The following is a 27,830-nucleotide window of genomic DNA, read 5'->3' on the forward strand; positions in this document are numbered from 1 at the left end:
AAAACAGAGCTCAAAAGGAGAACGATCTTAAAGGAAAGTCAATTTGAAAGCTGTCGATCAGTTATTAATATTTCTCTTGAAGGAAAATCAACTCCATACTATTAATCAGTTTGCTGATCGCTACCTTAAAGAAAAATAAATATCCTACCGCTTAATCAGTTGCTGATTGCTCTTTTTAAGCGGAGGCTAAACTGTAACTGATCTCTCCCGGGAAAGAATCTCAACTGTCGCTTAGTTGCTGATCTGTTCTCTTGAAAGGGGGCAAACTAATGAGAGATTCAAATTTGTATATCTCACTCAAGTGTTAGACTGACTTAACGATTCTCCGGATTCCCAAAGGTACAATTGTTGTACAAATAGCAAAGGTCAGGTTCGTGGCACACCCACACGACTGTTTACCACACACACGGACAGAGAATGGGAGAGAGAGCTACCACTTGTTGCATGGTAGCTAATGGATCTACACCTCGACGACTTATGTGCTACTTAAGAGAGCAAATGCCGCAGCAATCCCTTAAGACGCTCCCCAGACAATTGCCACATCACGCTTGTTTGCAGGCACATTAACGCTGACGACGACGTTGTAGATGACGGCGACAGGCAAATCCTTTTTTTTGGGCTACTTAGGATCAACAGCGTCATCTTGGCAAAGGCATCTCTTTCTGTTGTCTTGTATAAACATTTGGACAGGGCACGGCATTAACACAAAGACCGTAAGCCAAGCGCGTGATCGTGATCGCACAAACATTGAGAGACGGTAGTTGGAACTGCGTGTATAGTTCTTGGCCACTTGGCCAGTTGTCCATTTGGGTGGGCTGAAACGTGTAGAAAACTATTTTGATAGCCACCGTATTTTGGGTAGACTCGTCCCGTTCACTGGCGTCAGTCGCGCGATCTGTTTGCCTAAAACTTTAAACAGAAAAGTGATTAATGTCATGCACAGCCTCCGCAGTGGCAATCCCATAGATGTCTCAGTCACAGTCTCAGTCACAGTCACAGTCTTATTTCCAATCCCAATTCCAGACTCAGTCTCATTCTCATTCTCAGTCCCAGCAGAGCAAACAACATAATCAAGCGTACATCCGCTGAGCAAGGGCTGTCGTATGCCTTTTAATACCCTGCAACCAAAAATTGTCAAAACTAGGGTATATCAGCTTTGGCACATTTTTAGCCAATTCGTAATAACGTCTTTCTAGAGTAATATTAAAAACTGGGTTCGAACCCTGCCATGTAAAAAATCAGTAGCTTGGCTGCTCTGCAAATTGTTGAAATTGCACTGAAAATGCTTAAAGTAGAATGTAGCTCAAAATATATATAAATAAAAAATCCTCTCTGTGGTTTTTTCGTCACTAGCGCGAGCTGCCGTCCGCAGTGAAAGCAATTTATCTGAATATTGAAGCAGGTCATTAAATAAGTAGGGTATCTCTTAGTCGAAAACTCTCGAGTAGAGCGTTTATACTTGCTGCTGTTGGGCACTGTGTGTTATGCTAATGGAGCGACGAGTTCGTCACCAAGTCAACAGAGATTCCAGGAATTCAGAAGCAGCAACAGCACCCGTAGAAACCTTCTCTGTTTGCCTTGTGGCATTAGTTTTCAAAGCTCTCGGACTGTGGCCCTGGCCACGCTTTGTAGATAAAGTCACGCATCGCAGCAGACACTTGGCATCGACTCCAGCTCCAGCGGAAGTTGGAGCCAAAGGCACGCGCTTTAGGCTCTGGCATTGGCTTTGGCTCCAACTTGCGAGCTTGACTATCTAACATGAGAATTATTCAGGCGCAGCTTTGTCAACATTGCCCAGTCTCGGACCAGTGACTACCTCGTCCCCAACTCCACTTTCCTCCTCTGCGAGAAATGCCATAATTTGCAATTCGATGCTCTCTTTGCATTTCTGCGTGTTGGCATTTCATTTGTGGTCACCACAAGATTTGCATATGAATGAGCAGCCACGATCAACGTACCTGGCGTGGGTTAGAGTAGGTTCTTTGCATAGAGACGCGGAGGGAGCGAAAGAGATAGAGAGGGAAGACTCCACCTTCCATCATTGTTGTGATGAACTGTCTTTGGATTTGGCTTCAGGGTGTCTTCAGTCCCTGTCTCTGTCTCAGTCTCTGTCAGAGTCGTGATCATGTCTTTGACCGTCGCCGCAATTAGCATTTGAAGTTGCATTTGCAATTTGCATTCGCGCATAAATCAATCTTCCAAGTTACCTTAACAAAAAGCCTTGACAATCTGCCCCTGCCTCGAGCCACAAATTGAATTCTGACTTCGACTGACCACGGAGCGGGAGGAATGCTGATGACACCTGTCGCAGATACTTTTACTTTTGCATCCTGTTGACAGACCAAGGAATCTCTCAGTAACCAATTTTAGAAAATTATAGAAGGCACATTCCGGCAAATTCTTTTTGATATCTGGCAAGGCGAATCTTCTGTATTTCTGATGACAAACTAAACTAATGGAATTTATTCAACGATTATTTCGGAAATTTTTTTTAAATCCAATATCTATTGAGGCTTTATAAATATTTCTAGACTCTTGAGAAAGTGATTCACACACTATAAGCACACATTTTATAGACTTGATTTATAGATATATTTATCTACAACAGATTTTTATTGATATTCCGCAAAATTTGTTTTAATTTTTCATACATGTTTAGTATTTTTCACTTGAAATACATAAAACAAAAATCAAAGCAAAGATTTTTTCTTCACTTTCACTGTTATTAAATATAATGTTTTCTAAACATTTTTAAATTGGGTTTCTTTTCCTTATTGGAACCTGCCTTAAAGTACTTAGTATAACATCATCATAAGATCAGCATCTTTTGCTTTATTCTTTGTTTTCTTTTGGAACCCAAATTGAATTGGTTGCCATTAGTTTGCGTTCTGTGGCACCTGCTGTTGGATATGCGGGTCTGCAATCTGCTATATTCTGTAGACCGACACTTTTACTTTTATATCCTGTTAACAACCCATAATTTGGTCAATTTAACACTTGTAAATGCGCTTTCGCCGCTCTAATGAGGTACAAAACGCTTGCCACGAAGTCGGCACAAAATTAACATATAAACGCGGCTCCTTCTGACCCAAAACTAAATTGCATGTTGATCGAACCTTATAATCAGCTTCAGGTTCGGAGCTCAGGCTGAAGCCACAGCTTAGGACATATTAAAAGCTCAAAAAATCCGATTACAATGCCACGGCCCAAAAAGATATTCAGCGGCACTGAAAGTGTTCGCATTCTGCAATTACACAAATCTGTTGAGGCATCTCCGATCCAACATCAGCTCCGATTCGACTCCGACTGGAACTCAGCTTCGTCTGGTGTTAATTTATGCGTTGAGCATAAAAAATCGCTACCAATTACCTACGGAATGCTTCAATTATGGACTGCAAACAGCTGCTGTTGCTTTTTCTCGGTGAAACCCTTTTTAGCACTTGGTCCGAAATAAAATTGGAGCGGGAGCTGAGTTGAAATTCCCTTGAAATCCCTGTTCAGCGCATACATATCTAATTCGACACAGACCCATACCTCAGCTCAGCTGAGTTTCTCTCAAGGTCAAACCAAGACAATTAGCTGCTAACTAATTCGAAATCTTTATTTTCCTGTGGTTTTTATAATCCAACTTTTAGCGTATAATTGGGAACAATTTGAGTTTTTGGCATATTTTGGATGGTCTTATAATCAAGGCTGCAACCCGGTTCTGAACCGATCCTCGTAGAACCGGTTCGGTTCGGGCTTGTAAGCAGCCCTAACCGGATCATGAACCGAACCCTTGAAATTATTTACTTTGCGAACCCGAACCTAAACCGAATCGCATTCTAAAAAAAGGTTCGGTTCGAAAAAAAATTATTACATAAATTTTATGGTTTTTAATATTACGCAATTATTTGAGACTTCGAATTAAAATAAGTCATATTTAAATCTTCACATAAATTTAATTTATCATCAAAATTTGATTTTTTTTTCTTAAAACAAATTAAATTAGTTCAAAATATAGAGAAAAATGTATAACAATAAAAATATTTTTTGTATAATATTAATGTGAACCAAGGTTCGAACCCAACCGAACCGATGTCTTGGTCTTGGTTCGAACCACCGAACCCAAGCTTTAACAAAATTTTGGAGGTTTGCAGCCTTGCTTATAATATTAAATATTTTACACAAAATAAATAAAGTTTCTTCTTTGAATAAATAAAAAGTTACAAGCAAAAATGTAGTGCATTATATGTGTAAAAAATTAATGGCCATAATAGTAATTGATTTCATAATTTTTTTGTAATATGACATGTTTCGAGAATTGTGTTTCATTTCTGAGAAACTTACAAAATACAATGGGGGAAACGAGCCCTGTTTTTTAAGCTAAGGTTCTATGTATGAAAAAATGGTTATCATAAAATAAGATCAGTTTGATTTAAAATACAGTATTATGAACAAGTCATATATAAAGTTTGAATAATAAAGAATCGAATACCCTCCATGGCAATTGTTTGTTAGGTTAGGGGTATCTAGTAACGCTAGTTATATAAAATAACCATTAACCCCGCTTCAATTGCAGTTTGTACCTGAAGTGGTCGGACAGTCTGTCGATCAGTCAGTTTGTTGTTTGGATACGTGCTGCAATGTGCATTTAGCTAGCATTTCGATTGTATAAGTACAAGTGTGAGCATGTGATAAGAAGTGGGGCGCGTCAGAGTGCACACGAGGGCGTCGAGTTTCAGTTTCATCCAAAACAAAGCGGCACATGCAACTGACATTGGGCAGAAGCGTGTCACAGACAGAACTGGTAACTTGGTAACTGACAACTGTCAACTGGCAGCAACAACAGCAATGCGATTCAATCGATGACGCGAGTTCGAGTTCTCTCCCCACCTGTGGAAACGCTGACTTGTCGCTTGTCATTAGCTCCTTTCCTCGCGGTGTGTGTGTGTGTGTTATGTGTGTGTCTCATGAAGTCATTAAAAACAATAATAAATGATTCGACAATTCGAGTGTTGGCATTGGAAACCTTGGAATCGTAACCAATAACCATCCTCATACCCTTCCCATTCTGATCTCCACTCTCATATCGTTATCGAAATTTACATATACTTTTCGTAATCAATGAGCTACTCGTTTCACGCAACTGCAACTCGATTTGTCCGGCTGATTAATGCAGCCTTTCAGCATCCAAACAGACAACAGGGTTCCACGCTTAATAACGGACTCCGATTCGGGCCTCGAAATGGAAATGGGAATCAGGGAGTCTGTTAAGCTTGGCATTGGGCCGAGTAAAAAACAGCAAAGCATCCCATCCATTTAATTGGCGACAATTGTTGGTTTGGTTGTTGGTTGATTTTGTGGAAAGTTGACCATTTCGGACAGCTGCTGCATGATTATTGAATACCCCCACTGTAACAATTACTAATGAGGCAATGCAAAGAAACAATGCCTGGGAATGTAGCTCATTTGTTTTTTTAGTAAGTGTAAGTGGAATTTTTGGGATATCTGTTTAACTTTCTTCGAACTTAATAATTAAACAATTATCAATTAATTAAAGCCATCAACTTAATGTGCGACTTTAAGTAAATTCGATGCGATGCATTGATAAGAAATCTTTTAGTCGTATCATATCGATTATCATCCAAGCTCTACCTGCAGCTCAACTTGGGATGCCTCTCTGAATCCCTTATGGATTCTTGGCTTTGATTAATTGCAATGGAAATTCGAAAGGGGGAACAGGTTGCCTGGACTGTGGTCTGCCTTCTGGGGAGCTGTCGCCAGTTAATGTTGCCAACTTAATCGCATTTGGACGGGACGCTTGATAATGTTGTTTACGAGTTTGTGCAAAACGATTTGGTCGACAACTGAACTCAGAGTGCGGGGAAGACTCTGTCTCAGAGTATAATTAATGAGCCTGGCTTGTGTTATTATTAAAAACTTTTAATTACAGCGAGCCGCGTGTCCTTGAGTCTTGGCCTGGCAAAAATCCAACCGTCTAATGAGCCCAAATAAAACCGAACAAAAAAAGTCAGCTAAAACTATTTCAAAATCTGTCAGACAGTTTTTGCGTAATCCGTCAAGGTAAAAGGACATGAATACATAAAAAGGACACTGCAAAATTCTTACGTAAGTGGGCAAAATATTTTTATGATCGGCATCATAAATATTATGTATATATTTATTTTTTCTCGCTCGACCGACCGGGAAGAGAATGAAAACGCGCTCTCAATGTTCTGATCTCGTTCCAGAACCGCCTCGCGGCATGACATAATTTTGCCTAATTTACCAGCATTCCAAGGACCTCTCGCCAGGACAACAGGCACACAACACACAGCACGTGACAAAAAAGAAAAATACACATAAAATAAAATGGAAACAATGTGAAAAAATATAAAGAAAATCTGTCGACCTGCGTGCAAATTTTTAGCTTGAATTTCGCAGGTCGACGGACAGATTTTCGCATTTGCAAATTTCCCTTAAGTATTTCACATTTTTTGGCCTAATTATTTTTTATGAGTGCAGTCCACGTGAAACGAAATTGTCGCACTCCTCTGCGGCCAGCCGCATTTGCATTCGGAATCTGAGCTAGATCTTTTTGTTATTCGTCTAATTTTTTACTTTGTTTGCTTTTTTCCCAGCCTGCTGTTCTTTTTTCGTGGCTTTTACACAGTTGCAAGTCAGTCTGGCCATTCATTGTTTACAAGCGGCAAAAACGACCCAATTTTTGCCTAATAATTGTTCTACTTATTGTGGTTTACTCGGCGTAGGTTTTTTGTCTTATTTAAAATAGATTTATGCAGCTTGTTAGGTAGAACCACAAGACACGTGCTAATATTCTTGAAATTTAATTGAGTCATTTATTTGAATGAATTACTAATTCATTTATGTTTTAATCAATTTCTTAAATATACTAGTATGTATGTTCCCCTTTTAAAAAACTCTTTTCTAAACATAATGTGTTTTCTTTTTACATGCTAAAACAAAAGGATTATAGAAGCGAATCTTTTTTCTTTGAAAGAATATACCTAAACTATCTGAATCTATACTCTATTCTATCAAATAAAAAATGTATCCACTTTATTTTATTAAACAGAAGCCAACAAATATGAATAACGTTTTAACACTCTATTACAATCTTAATTGAATTTAACAGCTCTTTTATCAACTTGAATATATTCTACATATTTAAATTAATTATTTTGCTAATATTCGTTATCTCTAAAAACATCTCTTAAATTCTCTAAAACTACTATTTTAAAGTAAAGAAGTCCATCTTTTGGGTTAACATTTTTATATTCTTTCCATTAAATTATAGGACAGCAGATAGACCCAATCCTTAATTTTTAATATTTTAAATTTTAGCAATCCCATTTTATTTTTTGTGACTATCCTCCATTACACCGTTTTCTTAAAATCCTTCAATATTTGTGATTACCGTCCAACGTTTCTTAAAAATTCTTCAATATTTTTTGCTTTAGGTCATTCAGTCCCCATAATTTTACTCTCGATTTTCAAAATAGTCGCAGTTTGCCTTTTCGCCTGCGGCTAATGAGCAACTTTGACCTTAACTAATGACAACTAAACAGCCGCCAGAGCCTTGACAAAAGAGCCAGGCCAAATGCCGCTGACAACTCTAACCAAAACCAAGGAACCAAAAATGTCAACACTTTCGCTTCCATAAATTGTAGTGGCAAGGGAAACGGTCATAAATGGCAGCGTTTCGTGCTGCTACAATTAAAATGTTAAACAGTAAAATGTCATAAAAATCAAAACACTCGAAAGTGAGTTCCTTAAAGCGAAAAATAGAAAAACGTGGAAAAATGGAAAAACGGGTTAAAGAATTTCAAATTCCGCGTACGCGACGCCGACGACGGCGACGACGACAAAAAGTTGCCTCAAAGCAAAGCAAAGCGAATCTGGAACAAAAAAAGAATTGAAAATAATAGAACAAATCCCGACAGTTCTGGGAAGGGTTCTGGGTAGGAACACCCGAACTAGACCACTGGGTCGATCACACAAAAAACTGACAATGCGGCATCGTTAAAAAAGGAGAGCGCAACGTGCTGCGACATTGTTCGGTGTTTTTCGGTTCGAGCTCGAGTTCGAGTTCGAATGTAACCCTTCTGGAATTCTAGTTTTATGTCATTTTTTTTTTGTGTGTTTCTGGAACTCATTGAAATTGTAGCAAAAAATTGGTGCAGCTATTTTTGTATTGTATTTACATAGAACTGACCTTGCTGAAAATGATGAGACCTTAAGTGACATTTCATTTAACTTTTGATTTGGCATCTTGACGTGGCTGTCGTGTTTGGGAATTTACTGTTTACTAACAACTAAATGGCTTTACAACTTGTTGTCTCTAATTATGGTTGAAATGGGCCGTAATCCTTTGCTAAATACAGCAACATGGTACGCCCAGCGCAGTTGGTAATTCGCAAGAAATCGACGACTCGACTCGCCGATCGTCATGGTTAAATGCGGCTAATCCTTCCAGCGAGTCCAAGCCCTTCACTGAACGATGTCCTGTTGTCATGCTGTTGACCTGAACCCGGTTCGGTGCAGTTCGGTGGGCGTATTGTTTATTTTCGAAATCAAAATATTGGCAAACACTGCGAATACTGTAGAACTGCGAACTGTGAGTGTGCAAGGATTAGGGCCACATCCTTTCGCAGCCTTGGAATCACATTTCGCGCACACGCTCGCGATTTTATGACGGCTATGTTCCGTACTGCCTCCTGCCACATTTCGCATCCTTCTTCATGGTCTATAGTCCTGGCTAATAATGTGTAATGCGCACGCTGCTTTTGTTGCCTTCAGCCGAAGTTGACTTTCGTTTTTTAACCCGACCCGAGACGTGTCCTTGCCAATGTCCAAGCCTTTCCTTGCAACCTTTTGTTGCGGTCTCATTTTTTACGGGTTGCACGGCTCAATTGCATCCTTTTGTGGCAATTGTCATCGCCGCTTTGTGTTTCGCCTGCTGCTCGTCCTCGACCCTCACTATTTTTTGTTGCGAACCCTTCGCTCAGTTTTTTAAGCCTTTTTGCTCTGCTCTCAACTCTTTTTGCCAGACCAGAGTTCAGGTCGCAGGCTGTAAACATCGCTAAAAGAATCGCAGTTTTTATGCACTTCGGAGAATTAAGTCGCTTTTGCCAGTATTTTTTTTTTTTATCATTTTTACTGTTTGTTTTTTTATGTGAGTCGATTTTTTAGCAACGGGTTAGAAGGAATTTTTAGAGTGTACTTCGGGGAATTACTTTTTAATCTGCACGGCATAGTTTTCTTTTGCAATTTTCAGATTTTCAATTTTCTGTAACAAAAAGGCTTAAAAAACGCAGCCTTGAGTCCTAATGGCAAACCCGAAAATAATTGGCATATTTATTTATGTTTTTTAAGTCGAAAAGCCAAAAAGTCAAATTTTGTTGTGGATAGCAACAAAGGATTCCTTAGGCGCGTGAAGAAATCTGTTAGCGGAAATCTGTTGTGGCTAAAAGTTAAAGGCTTAGACACTCTGATCATAAAAAATGAATATGGATAGCCCAAAGTTAATTTTTCTTAGCTGAAATTCAAAGAAAAGCAAAAGTACGCATATTACGATGAATTTCAACTAAAAAGTGGATGTGTTAGAGATAAGAAAAAAGAAGATCTTGAAATAATGCAATAATTAAATCTCTTCATCATCTCACCTAAGCGATTTTTACTATGTTGTTCTCCTGAGAGAAACTGACATGCTCTCTTTCCTTAATTTAATGGATGTTCCCCCTGATTGCAGCACAGTCTTAACCCGCTAATAACTCACGTCTCTTTCCCGTCCGTCAAGTAGTTGGAGCATATCGAACACTATCAGTTCCGAACGTTGCATATTTCAAACAATTCCCAGGCGTGTCGCCGCTACATCCATAAATTGAATTTCAATTTTCAGCAACTCGATCAATTTTCATGCTGGTAAGCAGCAGAAAAAGAAGCAGAAGTAGAAGCATCAAAGCCAGCAGCCGTAACACCAACGAGGTTAATAATCGGCATATTGCTCAATGGGAAAAATTAACATTTTTGTATGTTGGGGCAGTCTGCCAGTCAGTCAGTCAGTCAGTTAACCAGTCAGCCAGTCAGCCAATGCGACTTCCTTTTGCAACAGACAAAAGAGAAGATCATAAGCCTCAGTCCCGGTCCATGGAGTTGCAGTCTCCATCTCAGTCAGCTCATTACGCGGGTCGTGACTTGCCGAAATGAAAAACAAGTAAAATCTGTAAGGGAGAATCAAAAAATAAAATACAACAAACAACTGGTGGGAAGAGGTTTTGAAGTATATTATTTGGCATACCCTCTATAACTTACGTGTATGTGTAACTATTTTTGACTTAATATCTCTATATATTATATTTATTTATTAAGGCAAATGAAGACAATAAATAAAAAAAATCTGCTCTGAATTGTTATAAAATATTTTTTTTTTAATGTAATACTAAAATTATGAGATTTTTAAAAATATAATACTTAAAAGTTTATCTGCTAATATTCTTGTGTAACAATTAAGGTTGAACTATTTAAATTAACTATTTAATATTAAAAAAAAAACATAAGATTGAAATTTAATATTTAATAAGTATATATGTTTGAGTAATATGTGAATTTATGATAAAAATGAAAATATTAAAAAATACTACATTTTCTATATCTCTCTATCTATATCTTTAACTATATTTTTAAATATTTCTATAACTTAATACATTTGTATTGAAACTTACTAAAATTTTATTAAAATTAAATTTAAAATTAAATTTTAAATTTAAAGGGTATACTCGACAGCAACTTTAAAGTTATTGCAGCGGATGCTTGTCAGTTGCTGATATCAGTCGCAGTTGCAGTTGCAGTCGCAAAGGCGGTGGTGGCGTCGGCGGCGACGTTGGCAGACGCAGAATGTTAATCTCCATAAAATGAAAACAATGCGCCGGCGCGACGACGATACACACAACATCTCAGCCCCAGCCCCAGTCGCAGGCACAGTCACTGTCTCCATCTCCGTCTTCGTCTCGGTCTCTGTCTCCATCTTCATCTGTGTCCCAGTGGCAGTTCAAATGCGAGACCAGCTCTTGCCATGCTTCGTGGAGCGCGCTTTTTGCGCAATAAGTGTGCCAGCAGCAGCAGCAGCAGCAACATCGGCAACATTGGAATCAGCAGCAGCAGCAGCAACAGCAGCAACCGACAACGCCAGCAACCGGTCAGCCCCTCACATTATAATTTATGCAGCCGCAGCTCAAGGATCTCTATAGTTGCCACCCGCCTGCTTCCTCCCCCCCTCTTCACTGTCTGTTTGTCCGTCCGTCTGTCCGTCCGTCCGTCTGTCTGTCTGTGTGCGTTTAGGTAATCGCCGGGCATGATCTCGGCAACTCCAAGTCCAACTCGAACTCCAACGCGCCGCGACGTTGTTGCTATCGTGACAAGCTGCCCGCTGTGACGATGCAACGTTTGGTTGCATGGGATGCAACATTGGGATGCTGCCAAACATCTTGGGGCAACGCCACCCCAGCGCTGTGGTGGAGTGTAAATTACAACTTGCCGTTGTTGGCTCACAAACGCCTGACTTGGCCATGTTGTTACCTCAACTGGTTGTTGCTCTTGCCAATGTTATTGTTACAGTTGTTGTTGTTGTTGTTGCTGTTGCAGTTTAAGCCTGTCGGTTTCATTCAAAAAGTTCAATAGTGCATGCAATGCAAGCCCAACCGGCTTATGGCCACAATTCAGTTTCTGTTTATTTCCATTCTCATTCCCAGTTTCCATTTTCCCTTCCCCACACTCTTGCAGCATTTATGATCGATGCCACAGTCGATTTCTTTTGCCTGACTGGCAATTGTCGTTGAAGCTTCTTTTGCACGCGATTCCCTTGTAGTGGATGATACTCTAAATATCACAAGAGCATCCTTAGCTGGTTCCTAAATTATGCGATCTTTAATATTCTTGATGGGAAATTGTACCTAATTCTTATCCTATAAATAAAGTTATTATATTTACAAATAAAGAATTATTGCCTTTTTTACTATTTTGATATAATTTTATAATCTATCCGATAAGATAATTTAGAAAAATAGCAATTGAGAATCTTGAATCTAAATTTCTCGGTTCTTTCAAACGTCCCGTCCAATATGACTTAAAATATTTTGTATATACTAACTAACTATCTCATAATTATTAAAAAAATCTGTAATTGATTCATAATTTATAAAAACGATTCTTGATCAACCCTTGAATTTCTCCTTCTATCCAGTGATCTCAATAAAAAATTGTGTGCGTCATTTATTTTCTTTGAAAAGGACATTGATAATTCGTTGATCTCGGAACTGGATTGTAAGATTCTTCTGTAGCTTTTTTGTAGCGTTTTATATGCTCAACACCTTCTGTCTACGCTTAAGCTCTTTGTTCCTTGGTACGACATGGACTCTGGTCTCAGGGTCTGGTTCTGAGTCTTGGACTGGAAGCTGGAGTCGCCGACTGAGTCTGGTCACGATTTGTTGAGACTCGTAAAACATTTTTAGCACCTCAACGATCTATATACGTACATGAATCCCGCAGTTGAGCACATTTTTTTAATGGCATTTTGCAAATGTTTTTTTTTTTTGTTTTTTTTTGCTGGCTACCAAAAACACGACGCCCACTCGACAGACAGAAAATGAGTCGGAGGCTGTGGGAAACTCTGTCGATCTTTGTGGCGAAGACATCCTGTCATTAGGCAAATATTTATGTAGATTATCGGACGGTCGATGAGGCAGCTGCCGTCTAACGGTGCTTTAGACATGCGCCCCAAAAAATTAGACCCCGAAATTAAGTTGGCAATGGTTTTTGGGCCAAATTAGTCGGTTGCCTTTGAGGCCCGAAAGCGATTAGAGAAATGAAATTTATGCGCAGCGCCCTCTGGCGTTGGCTAGCGGCATTCTCGTTGGCCATTTGGTGTTTGGCCACGCAAATAACATTCCCGGAAATTGGCAAGGATTCGAGTTTTGCCTGACGGAGTTGTGCGTGTCGTAAAAACTCTTTGCGAATCGGACAACGACGGCAGCGGCAGCAGCAGCGGCAGAGACAGCGTTTGCGACTGCGACGGCGGCAGCGATTCATCAAGGACATGAGGCACATTAGCGTGACGCTCATAAACCCAACCCTCTATATGTTCAGCTAATCCGTGGAAACTCTAAACTCTATCCTATGCCAGAAACCTCTTTCGGCGCGAGTCTTTCCGCCTAGGTACGAACTCTTTCGCCTTGCGGCTGTTTACTCCTTCGAGGCACAGGTAAGCAGAGTAGAGGGTGAGTGAAAGGGAGAGGCAGAGGGAGAGAGAAAGGGAGCGAGTTGGCCTGACGAGTTGACGTTTGCACGCCAATTGATTTGGCATTGAGGCGAGGACCGTAAATAACCCTAAATAAAACCATAAAATCCTTCTGCATGTTGCGCTTTTGTTTGTCGCGAACCCATCCTCACCTTGAATCCCCTCGAGCCTCAGACCCGGGTTAGACGACTCGCGTTTTTTTGTATATATACTTTTTTTTTTTAGCGAACTCGTAATCATAAATGCTGTAAGTGAAGAATCATTTTTTATGCAATTTGTTGTCAACCAGCAAAAGCAAAAAAAAATTACTTGGAAATGTGTTCGTTTTTTACGCAACTCCACGTAACAAACTCGTCGAGGAGTTTCTTTATGTAATTTTTTTTGTAGTTTTTTATGATCACAGAGTTGACTTTTTTAGTGAAAATTATGATATGAGATTGTCGAAAGACACAGAACTGCAAGTACCAGGAAAATGCAAACAGCCAGTAAAGTACAGAGAAAGAAAGACTTTTCGATCGAGCCGAGGGAAGACGAGCTACGTGGAAGGAGTACAACATGGGTTAACGGGTTAACTGCGGCAGGGGCGTGCGGCAGTGTAACCCTACAGAGGCAGAAGCCTTTACCTGCCCACGCCCATAATCCTTTTATGGCAAATAAACAAACACGTCACGGCCGCTGTCCACAGTGAGAATCCTTTGGCTCAACCGGACCTAAACCTTTGGTTGGTTGCTAGGTAAAAAGCAGCTCGCTTAAAGGGTGCAATAAACAGAAGAGTTGATGGCTGATGAACGGGCTGTGGTGGCCAGAAACTGAGACTGAGACAGCGACTCAGACTGATACTGTCAGCGGAGTGTTGCACGCGTTGCACGGCCTTTGTTGCACGGCCAGTTTTATGGGTGTGTGGTTTTAGCCCTTTGATGTGCATGATCATCCTGTTAATAGAAAGCCGCGTACCTGGCCACCGTTCACTTAGCCCTTTCGCAGTCGCGCTTTAATCCTTTCGGAAACCCTTTGCCATGTCCAGAGCGTGTCCAACGCGATTTAATTAACGCGGTCGCAACTAAGCTCAGTCCGAATAGTACCAGAAGTACCAGGAGCCGTATCACCGCTTAAATCCTTTCGCTGGACGAGGGGCGTTGTTGCCGCTAAAGGCCCAGCAGCTACTGTTCCGCCAAGCAAGCGGAACTCATGACATGGATTGCGGGGGTTTCCACTTCCAGCGAAAAGGATTTGCGACTAACTTGCTATTTGTCCGGAAATTTTGCGATTATTTACCAAATAACCAAGCAGTTGACTTTATAAGACCTGACTTTGACTTGCTGGCTTTTCGGCCCACCCAGCAAAGTCGAAAAGTCAAGTCAATGCCAAGGATTGAGCTGCAAAATGAGCACTGAGTAAAGGATTGGATTATAATAAAAATACATAACTGAAAAATGACTTAATACTCCTTCATGTAAACTACTTAATTCAAAAGATGCCTTGCTCTTTAGGCTTTTGGTGACGTCAAAGTAACGGAATTACTTAAAAGCTTCCACTTTAATGCATTGCAATCAAACCAGTTGCATCTCTTTCTTTCTCTTTCTTGCTCTTTAATGCATTTCAATTAGCCCTCTCTCTCTTTCTGCCTCTGCTCTTTTCCGTATCACGAGATCTGCCTTGCCCTTATAAAGCTGCTTCCCCACCCAAAATGGCTAAAAGAAAAAACACAAAAAAAAATAACAACATTCACCGTTTGTTTTGAGCTTTTACCTGTTGCTAAATTTAGAACGTCTGCTGTTGTTTTTTTCGCTGACGCTGTTGCCGCTAATTTATAAAAAACAGTTGCCACCTGCCCCCTTACCACCCACTGAATTGAACTCGCTGCGACGTCAGCGGCGCTGTTGGCAGTGGCTACGGCCTGTTGGCCCAAAATGCGTCGTTACGTTAATGAGTAATAAAATACTTGCACAACAACAGCAGCCCGAGCAACAACAAATTAGGCAACGATTTGTGTCTCTGTCTGGCTGCTGTTGTTGTTGTTGCTGTTGCCTTTGCCAAAATGTACAGCGCCATTAAGTGCAAACCAGCAACAACAACAACAACAACTATTATAATAGTGCAATGCGTTTAACAGTGCATTCATTTCACGCGCGTTTTATGCATGCGACTTTTGCGTTGGCGATTTTTATGGCATTTTAATCGCGAGACGCGCGCACAGCAAAGCAGAATGTACGAAAAATACTATAATACGAGTATGGCTGCTGCATGCACGCTGCTCTCTTGAGCGCTCTCTTACGCGAGCTCTCTCACGCGCGCTCTCTCTGGTTTGCTAACGGCGCACTGTTATTTTTAGTTACATGGGGCTGCTGTGGCTCTGTTGCCAGCAGGGCAGCGTCTGGCGCGTGGGCGTCGCTGCCGCTGTTACGCTGCTGTAACTCAGCCAGTAGATCGGTACCTCTGGCGCTCTGTTCCCCTCCCTCCCTTTCACTCTCTCTATCCAACCATCTGTTTAAATTTAGACGCAATTAGCAATACGCGCACATTTTTGAGTTGTTTTTGTGTTCTTTCTTTTTTATTTTTTTTGGCGGACTATAAATTTTTGCCACAGTTTATTTTAGACGCTGCATGCGATCAGGCGCGCCAAGCAATTGTATCTGTATCTGTATCTGTAGCTGTATATTGTATGGGTGTATCTGTGCGATACATCCTACACCTTCGCTGCCAGTTGCTGTTTTTGGCCAGAAGCAGCGACAACAACAACAACAGCAACAGCAGCAGCAGCCACATGATGTAAACGTTGCCAGTGTGCAATTAAATTGGCATGCACAAGTCCCGCCAGCGTCGTTGCGCCGTCGTCGCCGACCGCGGGCGGCAGCAGCCTTTTGATCGGTTGCCAAATTGTAATTGGAACGCGAAGGTGTTGCCCGACGTCCGACTCTGGCTGGGGGTCTGTTGTAAGCTCAATGTGGCAACCTTCTAGACAAACCATAAAACGCATTAAACGCGTGACATGCACACATGTGCATATTTACACAATGCAACGCAAAATGCCACACTTAAAAATCTTAAAACGACATTCTGCAAGCTGTACACATAAAAAAATCATTTCAAAATGCATGTATAATATTCTTGATTTTACCATGTTTTAAGAAAATTATTGTTAAATTAAGACAATATGCGGATTAAGATTGATAAAGTCGAAAATATTTGATCTAATCAACAAAACCTTATAAAACTCCAAAAATTAAAATATTTGCTATGAGTCATATGAAAGAACCGTAATTCAATCAAGTATTTTGTCCTTAGTTTAAGAAAAACCAGCATCACCGTTTGACACCGAATCGAAGTGATTTTATCCCGGAATCCCTGATTTCATTTTTTTATAAATGTACTCTCTTATGTATATCGTTGAGCTTTTTATACACGGGGAGCTTGACTGCAACCAAAGTTTAATGAGACCAGAAGAGAGCTTTGACAAACACAGCTTACAAAAACTCTCAGTTGATATTACTTTCGCTCTCTTTTCGTTGAATAAGATTGATATTTGTGAGAGTGCGCTACTGCTATCTCTTTGCCAATTGACTTTACAATGTCTTTTACACACATACTTTTATATGCATGTATGCAGATTATATGGACACAAACATTTACAGACCGCATGACGTATGCAAAAAGCTAACATTCCTAAGCCCCCGCGATTGGGAAATACTTAAATTCTTATTATTTTTTTTATTAATTTGTAGCCTGTTGTGAGTAACCTTCGAGCACCTGATAATCGAAACGTGAAAGTCCAACGTTGCACGTAGCGACCATTAAAATGAATCTAAACGTTGCCGGGCGCACGTGTAACGCCCCCATTAGCCTTGTCCAAAAATCATTGATCGATCAAAATACGCACAAATGTTCATGCATTTGTATGTGTGTGTGTGTGTGTGTGTGTGTGTGTACAATTGAATCAATGTTCAATATGTATGTAAGTGACCTTCGCTTAATTGAGCCGACTAGCGTGCGGAATGGGTTACAGTTACATGGCGCCGAGACGAAATAAATTCATGAATGCTCGTAAATTGGAGCATTTTTGTGGATTGTGTGTGGATTGTGGGTGACGCAGGTGTTGAGCTGCCGCCCGCTTCCGCTTGGCGTGCGCACAGCCCCAACAGCCCCAGCAACCTTGTGATCTTGTTTACTGTTTAGCGACCCCACCGATCACGACATCATAACACATACATGTACAATTGAACATGCAGATACACACTCACACGCAACACACTCACAACCCCACAGTCACACGAACCTGTCGACGCTGGGGTGGCGTCATACTCGTATCAACGTTAAGTCTCTGGGTGAGCTGCTGCCGTTTGCTATTTTCACCTTCTATGGGACGACGACGCGTCGTCGCGTTGGCCGCATGAATCAGCGCAACGCTCTCACTCTCTCTATTTCTATCTCTATCTATCTGTCTGTGACTGAGGCTCGATACGCTCTCGCAATTGTGAATCCCGCTCACACGCTCACTATGGGGGTTTTGATATTTCCAAAAAGGAAGAAATGCTCAATAGAACTTGCAGTGCTTATTTCCATTGCTCAGTGAGCAGAGGGGGCGTCGTATGAGTAACTGTGCTCTCTCTCTCTCTCTCTCCCTCTCTCAAAAAGGCCGCGGCTTAGGTAAACTGGCAGCAGCAACTACAACAACAGCGCACACAGGTAGCTTCGAGACAGCGAACTTCGTTGCTGCCTACACAAACACAAAATGTGGTGTCTATGTGTGTGTGTGTAGGTATGCCGCCGCCTGCAGGTCGTGTGGCTCGCGCTGCCCGCGTCTCGCTGCGGCGATTTCGATTTAGCCAACGAACCTGTCGATCAATCGTCAGTCGTCTGCTGTAAGCCCAGCGATAAGGTGGTCGCCAGCATACACAACGCAAACACAGAGACACACATACGCAAATAGCAAGCAACACCCAACAACCAATACACACTCACGCATTTTGCCGATTCGTTAAACGATCGTCGTCGCTCGCTCGTTCGCTTCGTGCTTCGGGAAACGTTTAATCGCAGTGCATTCAGAACCTGACAGCCATTCGCTTGCCGTAACTTGTAGCGTGCGGTTGGTTCTCTCTCTCAATCGAGCGGAACTCTAGAAAAAACAAACTCTCAAAGCAAATAATCTTTCGACGTATTTACGTAGTTTCGTCGTTGCGCGAAAGTGAAAAGAAGTGATCTAAAAACTGAATAAAATAAATAAGAAACTGTTACATTATTACAACTAAGCAGAGCAACAAACTAAGAAAAGTGCGCAGCAAATAATTGCATTTGCTGCTAGTGACAAAAGGAAACAAGAAACACTATCAAACTGTGTCTAAAACTGCATAAACAGTATATAGCCGATATCGAAATGGTTACCGGCGTTACCGTAAACATGAACGCCAATGTTATGGGCACCGCCGTGGTGCCCTCCCAGCTGAAGGAGACGCCGCTCAAAAGCGATCGTCGGGTAAGTGTCAAATAAAAATAAAGGTGCAAATACAGAAGATTGGAGGAGCAGCTAACTTGGATTAAACACAGCTGTAAAAACCATAGAAAATAAATAAATTAATTAAAAATCAATGCGATTCTCACAGGAATCTCAGTTTGGGAATATTTCATTACAAAATAGTCAAATACAAATACAAGTTAGCTGCTGTCTCCCACTTTGTCCACACATGAGAGAGTCCCACACAAGTTTTGTCAACTCGGCTGCCCAAATGCATTTCCTTTTTGGCCAACATATCGTCGGTGTCGTCGGCTCCCACATGCCACCGCAGAGAGACTCTAACCATATTGAAATATATTGAGTAAAAAAAAAAACAAATTAAAAGCCGTCGGCTCGCCAACACAAACTGTTGTTGTTGTTTGGCGTTGGCGGCATTTACGTTTTGGCTTCATTCATGGAGCTAACACCGACAGACGGACAAACAGACAGTCGGTCCATTCATGAGTGCCACCCAAAATTGGTTTGGAGCTGCCCACTTGAGCGGCTTCCATTTGGCGCGTGGTTGCTGCAATTGTCGGTCATCAGCTTCTTCTTATGGCTTGAATAAGCTGTCGCTGGTTTTGGCCGCTTTTGGGCTGTTTAACCCGTTCGCTGACTTCATACAGTGCGGGCGTACTCTGAGCCAAATTTGGCCAAGCACAAAAATAATTTAATGCCCGTGCAAAAAAAAAAAACAGCAACACTTTTTTTCTGCGTCTTCGAATTTCCCACGACGACCTTGTTGTTGTTGCTGTTGTTGCTGTTGTTGTTGGCGTTGTTATTGTGAAAAATACCTGCGTATTGGCGTAATTTATTTTTGGCCACAACGGCTCGTTGCTTATCGTAATTTATAACCGCCAAACTATTTTTGGCATCATCTGCTGTGAATGCATGAGCGCAATATAAATAGAGCACGCGCCGTGCCACAGAGATTGGCCCCCAGCCAGATTGAAGGCGACGACGACAGCAACACCAAGAACAACGACAACAACAACATCAACGACAACAACGACATCGACGACGACAATGTTGAATCCGTGTCCAATTAAAGCCACACGCAGCTTCCTCTATTTTTGTTAGTTCTCTTGGCGCTGCATGAGGTCAAAGTGTCCCAATTGATGCCCTAACCACACGACTAATTCCAACTCTTTTTCCATCTCTCTCTTGCAGTCGAATAAGCCAATTATGGAGAAACGTCGTCGTGCTCGCATCAACAATTGCCTGAACGAACTGAAGACTCTGATTTTGGATGCCACCAAAAAAGACGTAAGTATCTTTTTAAAAGATTCTTTACCATATCAAGACTTGTTGTCTATTCCACAAAATACATTTAACTAATCTGTAACTATTTTTGTTTGCTTCTTCTTTTAGCCGGCGCGTCATTCCAAGTTGGAAAAGGCCGATATTCTGGAGAAGACAGTGAAGCATCTGCAGGAGCTGCAACGTCAACAAGCTGCAATGCAACAGGCAGCAGATCCAAAGATTATCAACAAATTCAAGGCCGGATTTGCCGATTGTGCCAATGAGGTGAGCCGCTTTCCTGGCCTGGAGCCCGCACAGCGTCGCCGTCTGCTGCAGCATCTGAGCAACTGCATCAATGGGGTCAAGACTGAACTGCACCATCAGCAGCGTCAACAGGCTCAATCCCTGCACGCCCAAGTAGTGTTGCCCTCGCCGCCCAGCTCGCCGGAACAGGAGCCACCAGCAACAGCAACTGGAGCTGGCAGCAGCAACATCACAGCAGCAGCACCCTATCTCTTTGGCCAGATCCAGCAGAATGCAAATGGTTATTTTCTGCCCAATGGCATGCAGGTGATACCCACAAAGTTGCCCAACGGCAGCATTGCTCTCGTGCTGCCCCAGAGCTTGCCACAACAGCAGCAGCAACAGTTGCTGCAACAGCACCAGCAACAACAGCTCGCTGCCGCCGCCGCAGCCGCCGCAGCAGCAGCCGCACAGCAATCACCGATGTTGGTATCGATGCCACAGCGCACCGCAAGCACAGGATCCGCCAGCTCACACTCATCGGCGGGCTACGAGTCCGCACCGTGCAGCAGCAGCAGCAGTGGCAGCTATGCTCCTCCCAGTCCCGCCAACTCCGCCTATGAGCCGATGGACGTGAAGCCATCGGTGATACAGCGTGTGCCCGGCCATGTGCAGGCGCATCTGGAGCAGCAGCCACTGTCGCTGGTCATCAAGAAGCAGATCAAGGAGGAGGAGCAGCCCTGGCGGCCCTGGTAATTCAGCCAGGCAGGCTGTTGGTTCAGTTCTTGAATCTCCTCCCCGCTTTAAAGACTGATGGGCGTAGCACACACACACGCACACACACACACTCACACACCCTCACACACATACATGCGCATGCGTTGATAGCATGCGCAGTTGACATTTCACCACATTTCGCCAGGATAACGCAAATGTTGCTTTGAAGTGTTCCGAGCATGCGAAACTCCTTTTTTCTGTCTCCAATTCGCTAAGCAATTTTCCAAATATGGAAAACGCCCTGCGAGTTGGCAACAGATTCATTAAAAGAAAAACAAACACACACACACGCACAACACCACACAACACATAAATTGTTATAAATTATTTATTATTATTATTATATTATTGTGAAGTCATTTCTCAAATGGTATTCTGCATATCGCCAAACTACCTCAGTCCAAGTACTTGGTGTTGAATTGCCTCATGAATCATGTATTAGAATTTTGTTTTATAATTTCACGCTCTGTTTGAAAAACAACAACAACAACAACAACAACAACAACAATAACAATAACAAACAGAACAAAGCAATGAAATCTTCAATGTCTTCCACAAAAGCGCAAAACGTATTGTTTTTGTTTAAAAGTCAGACGAAAGTTGTTGACAAAAACTTAATCATAATTATTATGCCTTATATCTCTCCACTTAAATATAGTTTTATTAGTTTTCATCTAGTATATCGTTGTATTTAAGGTTTTCTCTTGTTTCTAATTATAAGAAAGTATATATATATGGATATCTATTTGTAAGACCACGTGATATAGTGAACATAATGAGCGTCTAAGAGAATGAAAAAAACAAGAATTTGAAAACAAGAAACTACAAAAGCAAAAAAACAAACAGAAATCTGTTGAAAAATCAACAATCAAGATACTAAAAAATAATAAAATATATATAAAATTTTACTAAAATTTAAATACGCACAACGTTTTTTCATTTGTGTTTTTGGGCTGCGAAAGGGACAGGGAAAGGGCTGATTTTTGGTGAAAGTATTAAGCAAATTAACCTCAGAATGGAATTAAAAAACTTTGCACCTGTCCCCCAAAACTGTTTACGCCTCTTATGAAATTGATATACACTTTTAGGGTTGGGTGAATACACATATGGGCGTTGGGTATGAAAAATTGTGACTGCAATAGGGGATAAACACATTTTTCTGTATACTATATGTACATATGAAAGATATTTTGATGATTTCACATATTCCTAAGTATGCGCCTCGTGATAAGACGGTTCTTCCTCTTTCACATTCCGCACAAGTTGATAAACTCGCAACTTGACTTTGCTTCTAAAATTTCAAAATATTTTGCAATTCGAGTATAATCAGCATTTTTATTCAATTTCAAAATGCATACCATATTTTTATATCATATATATTTAATACTTTGTTTTTGTTTCACATCAAATACAGAAAATTTCATCATTATTTATTTTTTGTATTTTTAACATGCATATCTTTACTGTGATTTTCAAAGAAAAACAAACAAGATAATCATAAATAGTTATTAACAAGCGTGACACGACAGGAAATAAACTGAAATCTACTTAGAATTGACATAAGTTAGTATAGAAAGATTCCCGGGTATTCATGTTTAAAAAGATTGTAATATATGGTTCAGGATATTGTTAAAAGAGAATGCATAACCTTGAGATGTATTCTTTCCGCTAACTAAACAACAATATTGTATGGGAAATATTTGCAGACATTCTAACATCGTAATTTTCCACAATGAACGCGTTTATCAGATTGCATCAGATTTGCACAAAGTTGTTGGAATCCAAATACATTATCATATACGAGTTCTCGTTCATCTCGTGATGTGATATCATGTGAATAATGTATTACTCGCTGTGACACAATTGCGAACTGAAACTGAAACTGAAACTAAAACTGAAACTGTAATATTCCATTACTAAGAACATATCCATTATTTCCACCCACAGTATGAACTCTGGTTGTTTCTACGTACTTGTACATACATATTTATTAAGAGTTTTCTAATCTGAGCAAATCCCCGACAATTAGGCGTCATATTCTCAAGCGACAAAAGTTTCCGCGAAGTCTGCTGCCACTGCAGGGTGTTTACAGGGTAACAAAAAGTCCCGTTTCATTACTGCCAAATCATGCTGATAATATGAGACGATATTTATACATATACATAGTATAAGAATGACTTGACTTTAAAGAGTTATTTTGTTTTTCATGAATCCAATGACCAGAGTAAATAAACAAGTACTTCTCAACTGGTCCAATCTGGGAGCTGACTCGATGCAACTGCATATATGATATCTACATATATTTACATCACGTATGTACATATGCAAATACATTTAGCTATCAAGATTGTGATCGCATGAGCGTCGCCGGGTCTGAGATTAAAAACCCGTGCGACCATAAAAGAATCGCGCGCGACAAAAGTCCAAGAAAAAGCTCAGTACAATAATTAAAACAATAAGATAGATATTAATAGTATTAACAACAAATATGATTCTTCCAGAATGTAAAATTCTATAAGAAATCCTAGACAAACGCAGCTGCATGAATTGCAACTGATCTAACCAAGCTTCGGATTAGTCATACGAAAAATCAAAAACGTTTACTGCTTTTAGTATAATGCGTCAGAGTAGCTTAATAATTACATACACTTTTAAGCATGTCGATAAGCAAAGTTCACATTAGCAATTCAAAAAGTCCAACAAACTGGTCGAAATTCATAATAAACCCCCTTTGGGTCGACAATTTAAGAGTGATTCATCATTATTAAGAATATTTTTATAGTTTTTAGCAAAAACATAAAAGATATATAATCAATAGTTGAAGTGTATTTATATTTAATATCCCTTAAATTTAACTTTTCGCATTTGAATGTGAATAATGAATGAAACAAATTATTATTATGTTGAATGACATATGTTTTCTAGTTTCGTTTTTGGGTGAAATTCGGCTTTTTACACTCATGCAACTTTTTAGTCATGGATCAGCCATTTCGCATGTATTAGAAATGTTTATTTTTAATCATTGCATTTTTTAATCAACAAAAAAGACCTCAAGCTAAATGTCAATGTACGTTAGAAGAACAGAATGTTATTTACTGATATAGCTATGATTATTGGAATTTTGATAAAATAAACATTAGTAAACAAATTTATTAGCTGCCATTAAAAGGTGACCATATAGTTTAATGGATTTAAATAATCACAAATGAACGGCTCAAATATTTTATTTAGCAAAAAAAAACATTTTCTGGGACTTTTATTTTTACTTATTTAAGTAAATGTTTTCAAAATGGAATATCTCCAATATTTTATTTAGCGAAGAGAACATTTTCTTGGCCTTTTACTTGTACTTATTTAAGTATTTTAATTTAATATTTTGTTAAAAGTGTGTATACTAAACTTGTATGCCAACTGCCCACTATTTAATAAACACAATCAAATTGACCCCAGTGATCCTCAAGAGGCCTTTCCATTTATAGGTGCGACTCCAACCACACATAAGTTCATAACTGCGCCATAATTCTCTAGATGTGCTCCAAAGTTCCAAAGAGTGCAAAACTTGCCACTCGGCGATTTGCGCGTGACAAAAAACGTGATTTGTTCGCGTTATGCTTTCAGTTGTTTTTCTCTTCTTTTTTATATATTTTTGGTTCGGCTTCCAAAAATAAATTACTATATTTAAAAGTTAATAAGTACATATTTGTGTATATATGTTCGTATTTAAATGGGATATTTTGCGTTGCGGTGCATTTTTCGGCTTGTAAGTGGATGCGGCAAAACAAAACAGAAACAAAACAATAACAGAAAAAAAATACAAAAAAAGTGCTGAAACGAATTGAAAAACAACGCAAATCAAATTGCAAACGATAACAGGCAACGGATGCAAGATTCAAAAGATATGCACAACGATTCTATATGTGTGGACAGGAGTATAAGCTTGGTATTTACATATACATATATACTCGTATATATGGGGCAGAGTACCGTTGATTTCTTTTTTTGTTTTTTTCTTTTTTTTTTTTTTTTTGAATGATATCGCAGCAATTCCAATGAACTCAAAGCGTAAAATAACGACGCCATAGCCAAATGGTCAGGTTGCCCTGTTTTGTACTCTCCCAGGGGTGAGGGCGATTCTTGTGCTTGAAGGTGGTGGTCACAGTAGTCTCTGGTCGCTGTTCGCTATTCGCTGGTCACGTGCCGCACAAGGTGATAACGTATCGTTGTGTTAGCCCCAAGCAAATAAAAGCCACGAAGCAAACCGATGACATGCTATTATCAGTACCGCCGATAGGCTGTGTAAATAATCGTATCCTAAACACTTGGCAGACTTTTTATGGCGCAGTCCGTAACTGTAATTAGGTGAGGGAATGCCTTAGGTTAGTACTCGGCCCATTTGTAGGGCTTCAAAGCCATTGATGACCTTGGGCACGCCTCAAGTGCCACTTGAACTACCGCCAGCAAGTTGAATGTCAAAGTCAGAGCAATAGCTCCAGCCCAATCCGACTTTTGTCTATGCCAAGCACGTCTCTGTGTGTGTGTGTGTTTAATTTATAAAAACAATAACATATAATACAATGCCGAACGATGGCGATAGACGGATCGACCTTGAGGCAGGGGGCAGCTGAAAAGGTTTTTCGGGTTTGTTAATGTGATTAAGCCTAGTTTTTTTTAATATTTTTTTTTTTGAAGCAGCATTTGTTCAGCTTGAAACCGAATTGAACTACATGTAGAACCAGAATCGAGATAATCTGGAACCATGAACTAGCGTATATTTAACACTAGCTCGCATTTCCTATTGACTTAATATGCATAAGCGTCGAAACCTCTAAACGGCTCTAATCAAAAGTCAGAAAACGAGTTCAATAAACCAAAAAGCAAACAAGTCAAACGCAGTGTATAAGCCAAGTAATTGTTGTTATTTTGTTTTTTTTTTTTTTGTGGCCCAATGCGGGTGTCAAGAGCAGTCAACAGTGGTTTTATTTTTATTTCTGTTTTCTTTTTTTGGCAACACCAAAGTCATTAAACTTGGCTCGCATTTGACATTGCCAACTGGAAGTGACTAGCCAGACTGTTCATAGACGTATTTTCGTTTTCGTTTGATTCGCAATAGCAAAATGCCAACATTTTTGTGGTTCATTCAACTTCAATGTGTTATTTTTATTTTATTTTGTGATTTTTGCGCATTTCAAATATGAAAACTTTAAACTTGAATATGTGTTTCCTTATCAGGCTGCTGATTCTGTGGAACTCACATGACTTGGGCTTGAATTTCTATGAATGAAAAATGCCGCATGCCAGAACAGTTCATAATAAACACTCACTGGGAACAATTCCATTTGCAGTTCCAATGAATGCTACCCGATTCGATTCGCTTCTGGCTTTTTCTTCATTAACAATGAGTCCAACAAACAAACAAACAAACAAAATAACCAAATGAAAACAAAAGCATCCCACTGTGGTCTACATTTGGGGTCATTTGCCAGAGCAAAACGTGACAACTGCGATGCCGGGCATTCCAAATTGGACAGCGCGCGACTCTTTGAGTTTCCAGAACCTCAAACCTCAGACCCAAATGTCCAAGAATACGTAACAAGTACAAGGCGACCGCCTTGGCCCTGAGAGCGCCATGCAACCGTATGAATATGTATTACATACTCGTATATACAAGGGAAGTTCTAAGTACATATTTTGTATACATATTTTGTTATTTTAGTTTCAGTTTCATTTGTGCACAACTGGAACTAATTTTTGGCGGCACCAATTGCCAGGCTTAAGAACCAGAAACAAAACCAGACGACATGCTGACTGACACTCTTGGAATGCAGTTCGAAGTGTGAAAATTGCAATTTCCACAACACTTGTTTGTATTGAATTGCTTGTTTACCAATTTCAATTTAAAGTATTCAAAATGTATGCCTAAATGTGACCGTTAAATCGAACGAATACCACATAGCAGTCTTCGTGTATTGAAATATATATTTTATATTGTTTTGACAATTTAAAAATACAAAAAAAAAAAACTTTATCTTGCCACTTGACTTATTTTTCTTTCTATTATTGCTACCTGAGGTTCTTGGAGCCAGTTAAAAAAATAAACACTAAAATACATTAAACTTAACCATTTTTTTTTTAAATAGAAGTTGCTGTACTTAATTGAATTTTCTGTGCAATGCTTAAGTGTGTCAAGTTGTTCAATATATGTTTTTACTTATCAGAGTACAAGTGCAATGTTTAAGTATAATAAAAGTACGATTAAAATATCTTTAACAATACTAATGAGTTAAATTTACATTTGCTTAAGTGTGGTACCAGGACTCACCTAATCTTATCATTTAATTAGAGACGACTTTGACTTTGACTGGTGTCGTATGAGCAATTATTTAAAAGAACTCTTAAAACGCGTGCCAGAGGAAAATGCCAGTGCTGTGGGTAATGGAAAATTTTCAGTGATTTACACCAAATAAATTAAGCGCTGACAATGAAATATATAAATATGTACTCGGTTGATTATCACCCCAAAAAAAAAAAATGAAAACGTTCAACGTCGCCAGATCGTTGGGCAGCTCGACAATGCAGAACAGGAGGTAAGGCAGAAGGCAGAAGGCGGGCGGCGGGCGGCGGTCACGCCCACTCCACGCCGGAAATTAGCACTCATCAGTTGAGTTTGGATTCTATGTGGCTTTATACTTGTACCTACAGAACAGTGGTCTACAATTTGCAATTCGGCACGGCGTTTACCAGTTTTTTTTTTTTTTTTTGTTATTGTTGACTTGGCACATTTTT

The 27,830-nt window shown here is 40.0% G+C and overlaps 1 protein-coding gene across 1 annotated transcript; it reads left to right on the forward strand.

The window, feature by feature from the left end:
- The first annotated feature begins 18,148 nt into the window (after positions 1 to 18,148).
- On the forward strand, positions 18,149 to 21,857 carry LOC117787350 (protein hairy). Its single transcript, XM_034625853.1, has 3 exons — positions 18,149 to 18,767; positions 19,956 to 20,051; positions 20,157 to 21,857. Exons 1-3 carry the CDS (start codon positions 18,669 to 18,671, stop codon positions 21,024 to 21,026), a joined length of 1,065 nt encoding a protein of 354 aa, XP_034481744.1. The 5' UTR covers positions 18,149 to 18,668; the 3' UTR covers positions 21,027 to 21,857.
- Positions 21,858 to 27,830: the final 5,973 nt, after the last annotated feature.

Source organism: Drosophila innubila, assembly GCF_004354385.1.
Source record: "Drosophila innubila isolate TH190305 chromosome 3L unlocalized genomic scaffold, UK_Dinn_1.0 0_D_3L, whole genome shotgun sequence".
Taxonomy (NCBI): Eukaryota; Metazoa; Arthropoda; class Insecta; order Diptera; family Drosophilidae; genus Drosophila; species Drosophila innubila.

Excerpts from the sequence above, each read along its gene's own strand:
- LOC117787350 (XM_034625853.1), top strand. The coding sequence starts at position 18,669 with ATGGTTACCGGCGTTACCGTAAACATGAACGCCAATGTTATGGGCACC. Across the intron at positions 18,768-19,955 it reads CGCTCAAAAGCGATCGTCGG|TCGAATAAGCCAATTATGGA; the intron begins GTAAGTGTCAAA and ends TCTCTCTTGCAG. Across the intron at positions 20,052-20,156 it reads TGGATGCCACCAAAAAAGAC|CCGGCGCGTCATTCCAAGTT; the intron begins GTAAGTATCTTT and ends TTCTTCTTTTAG.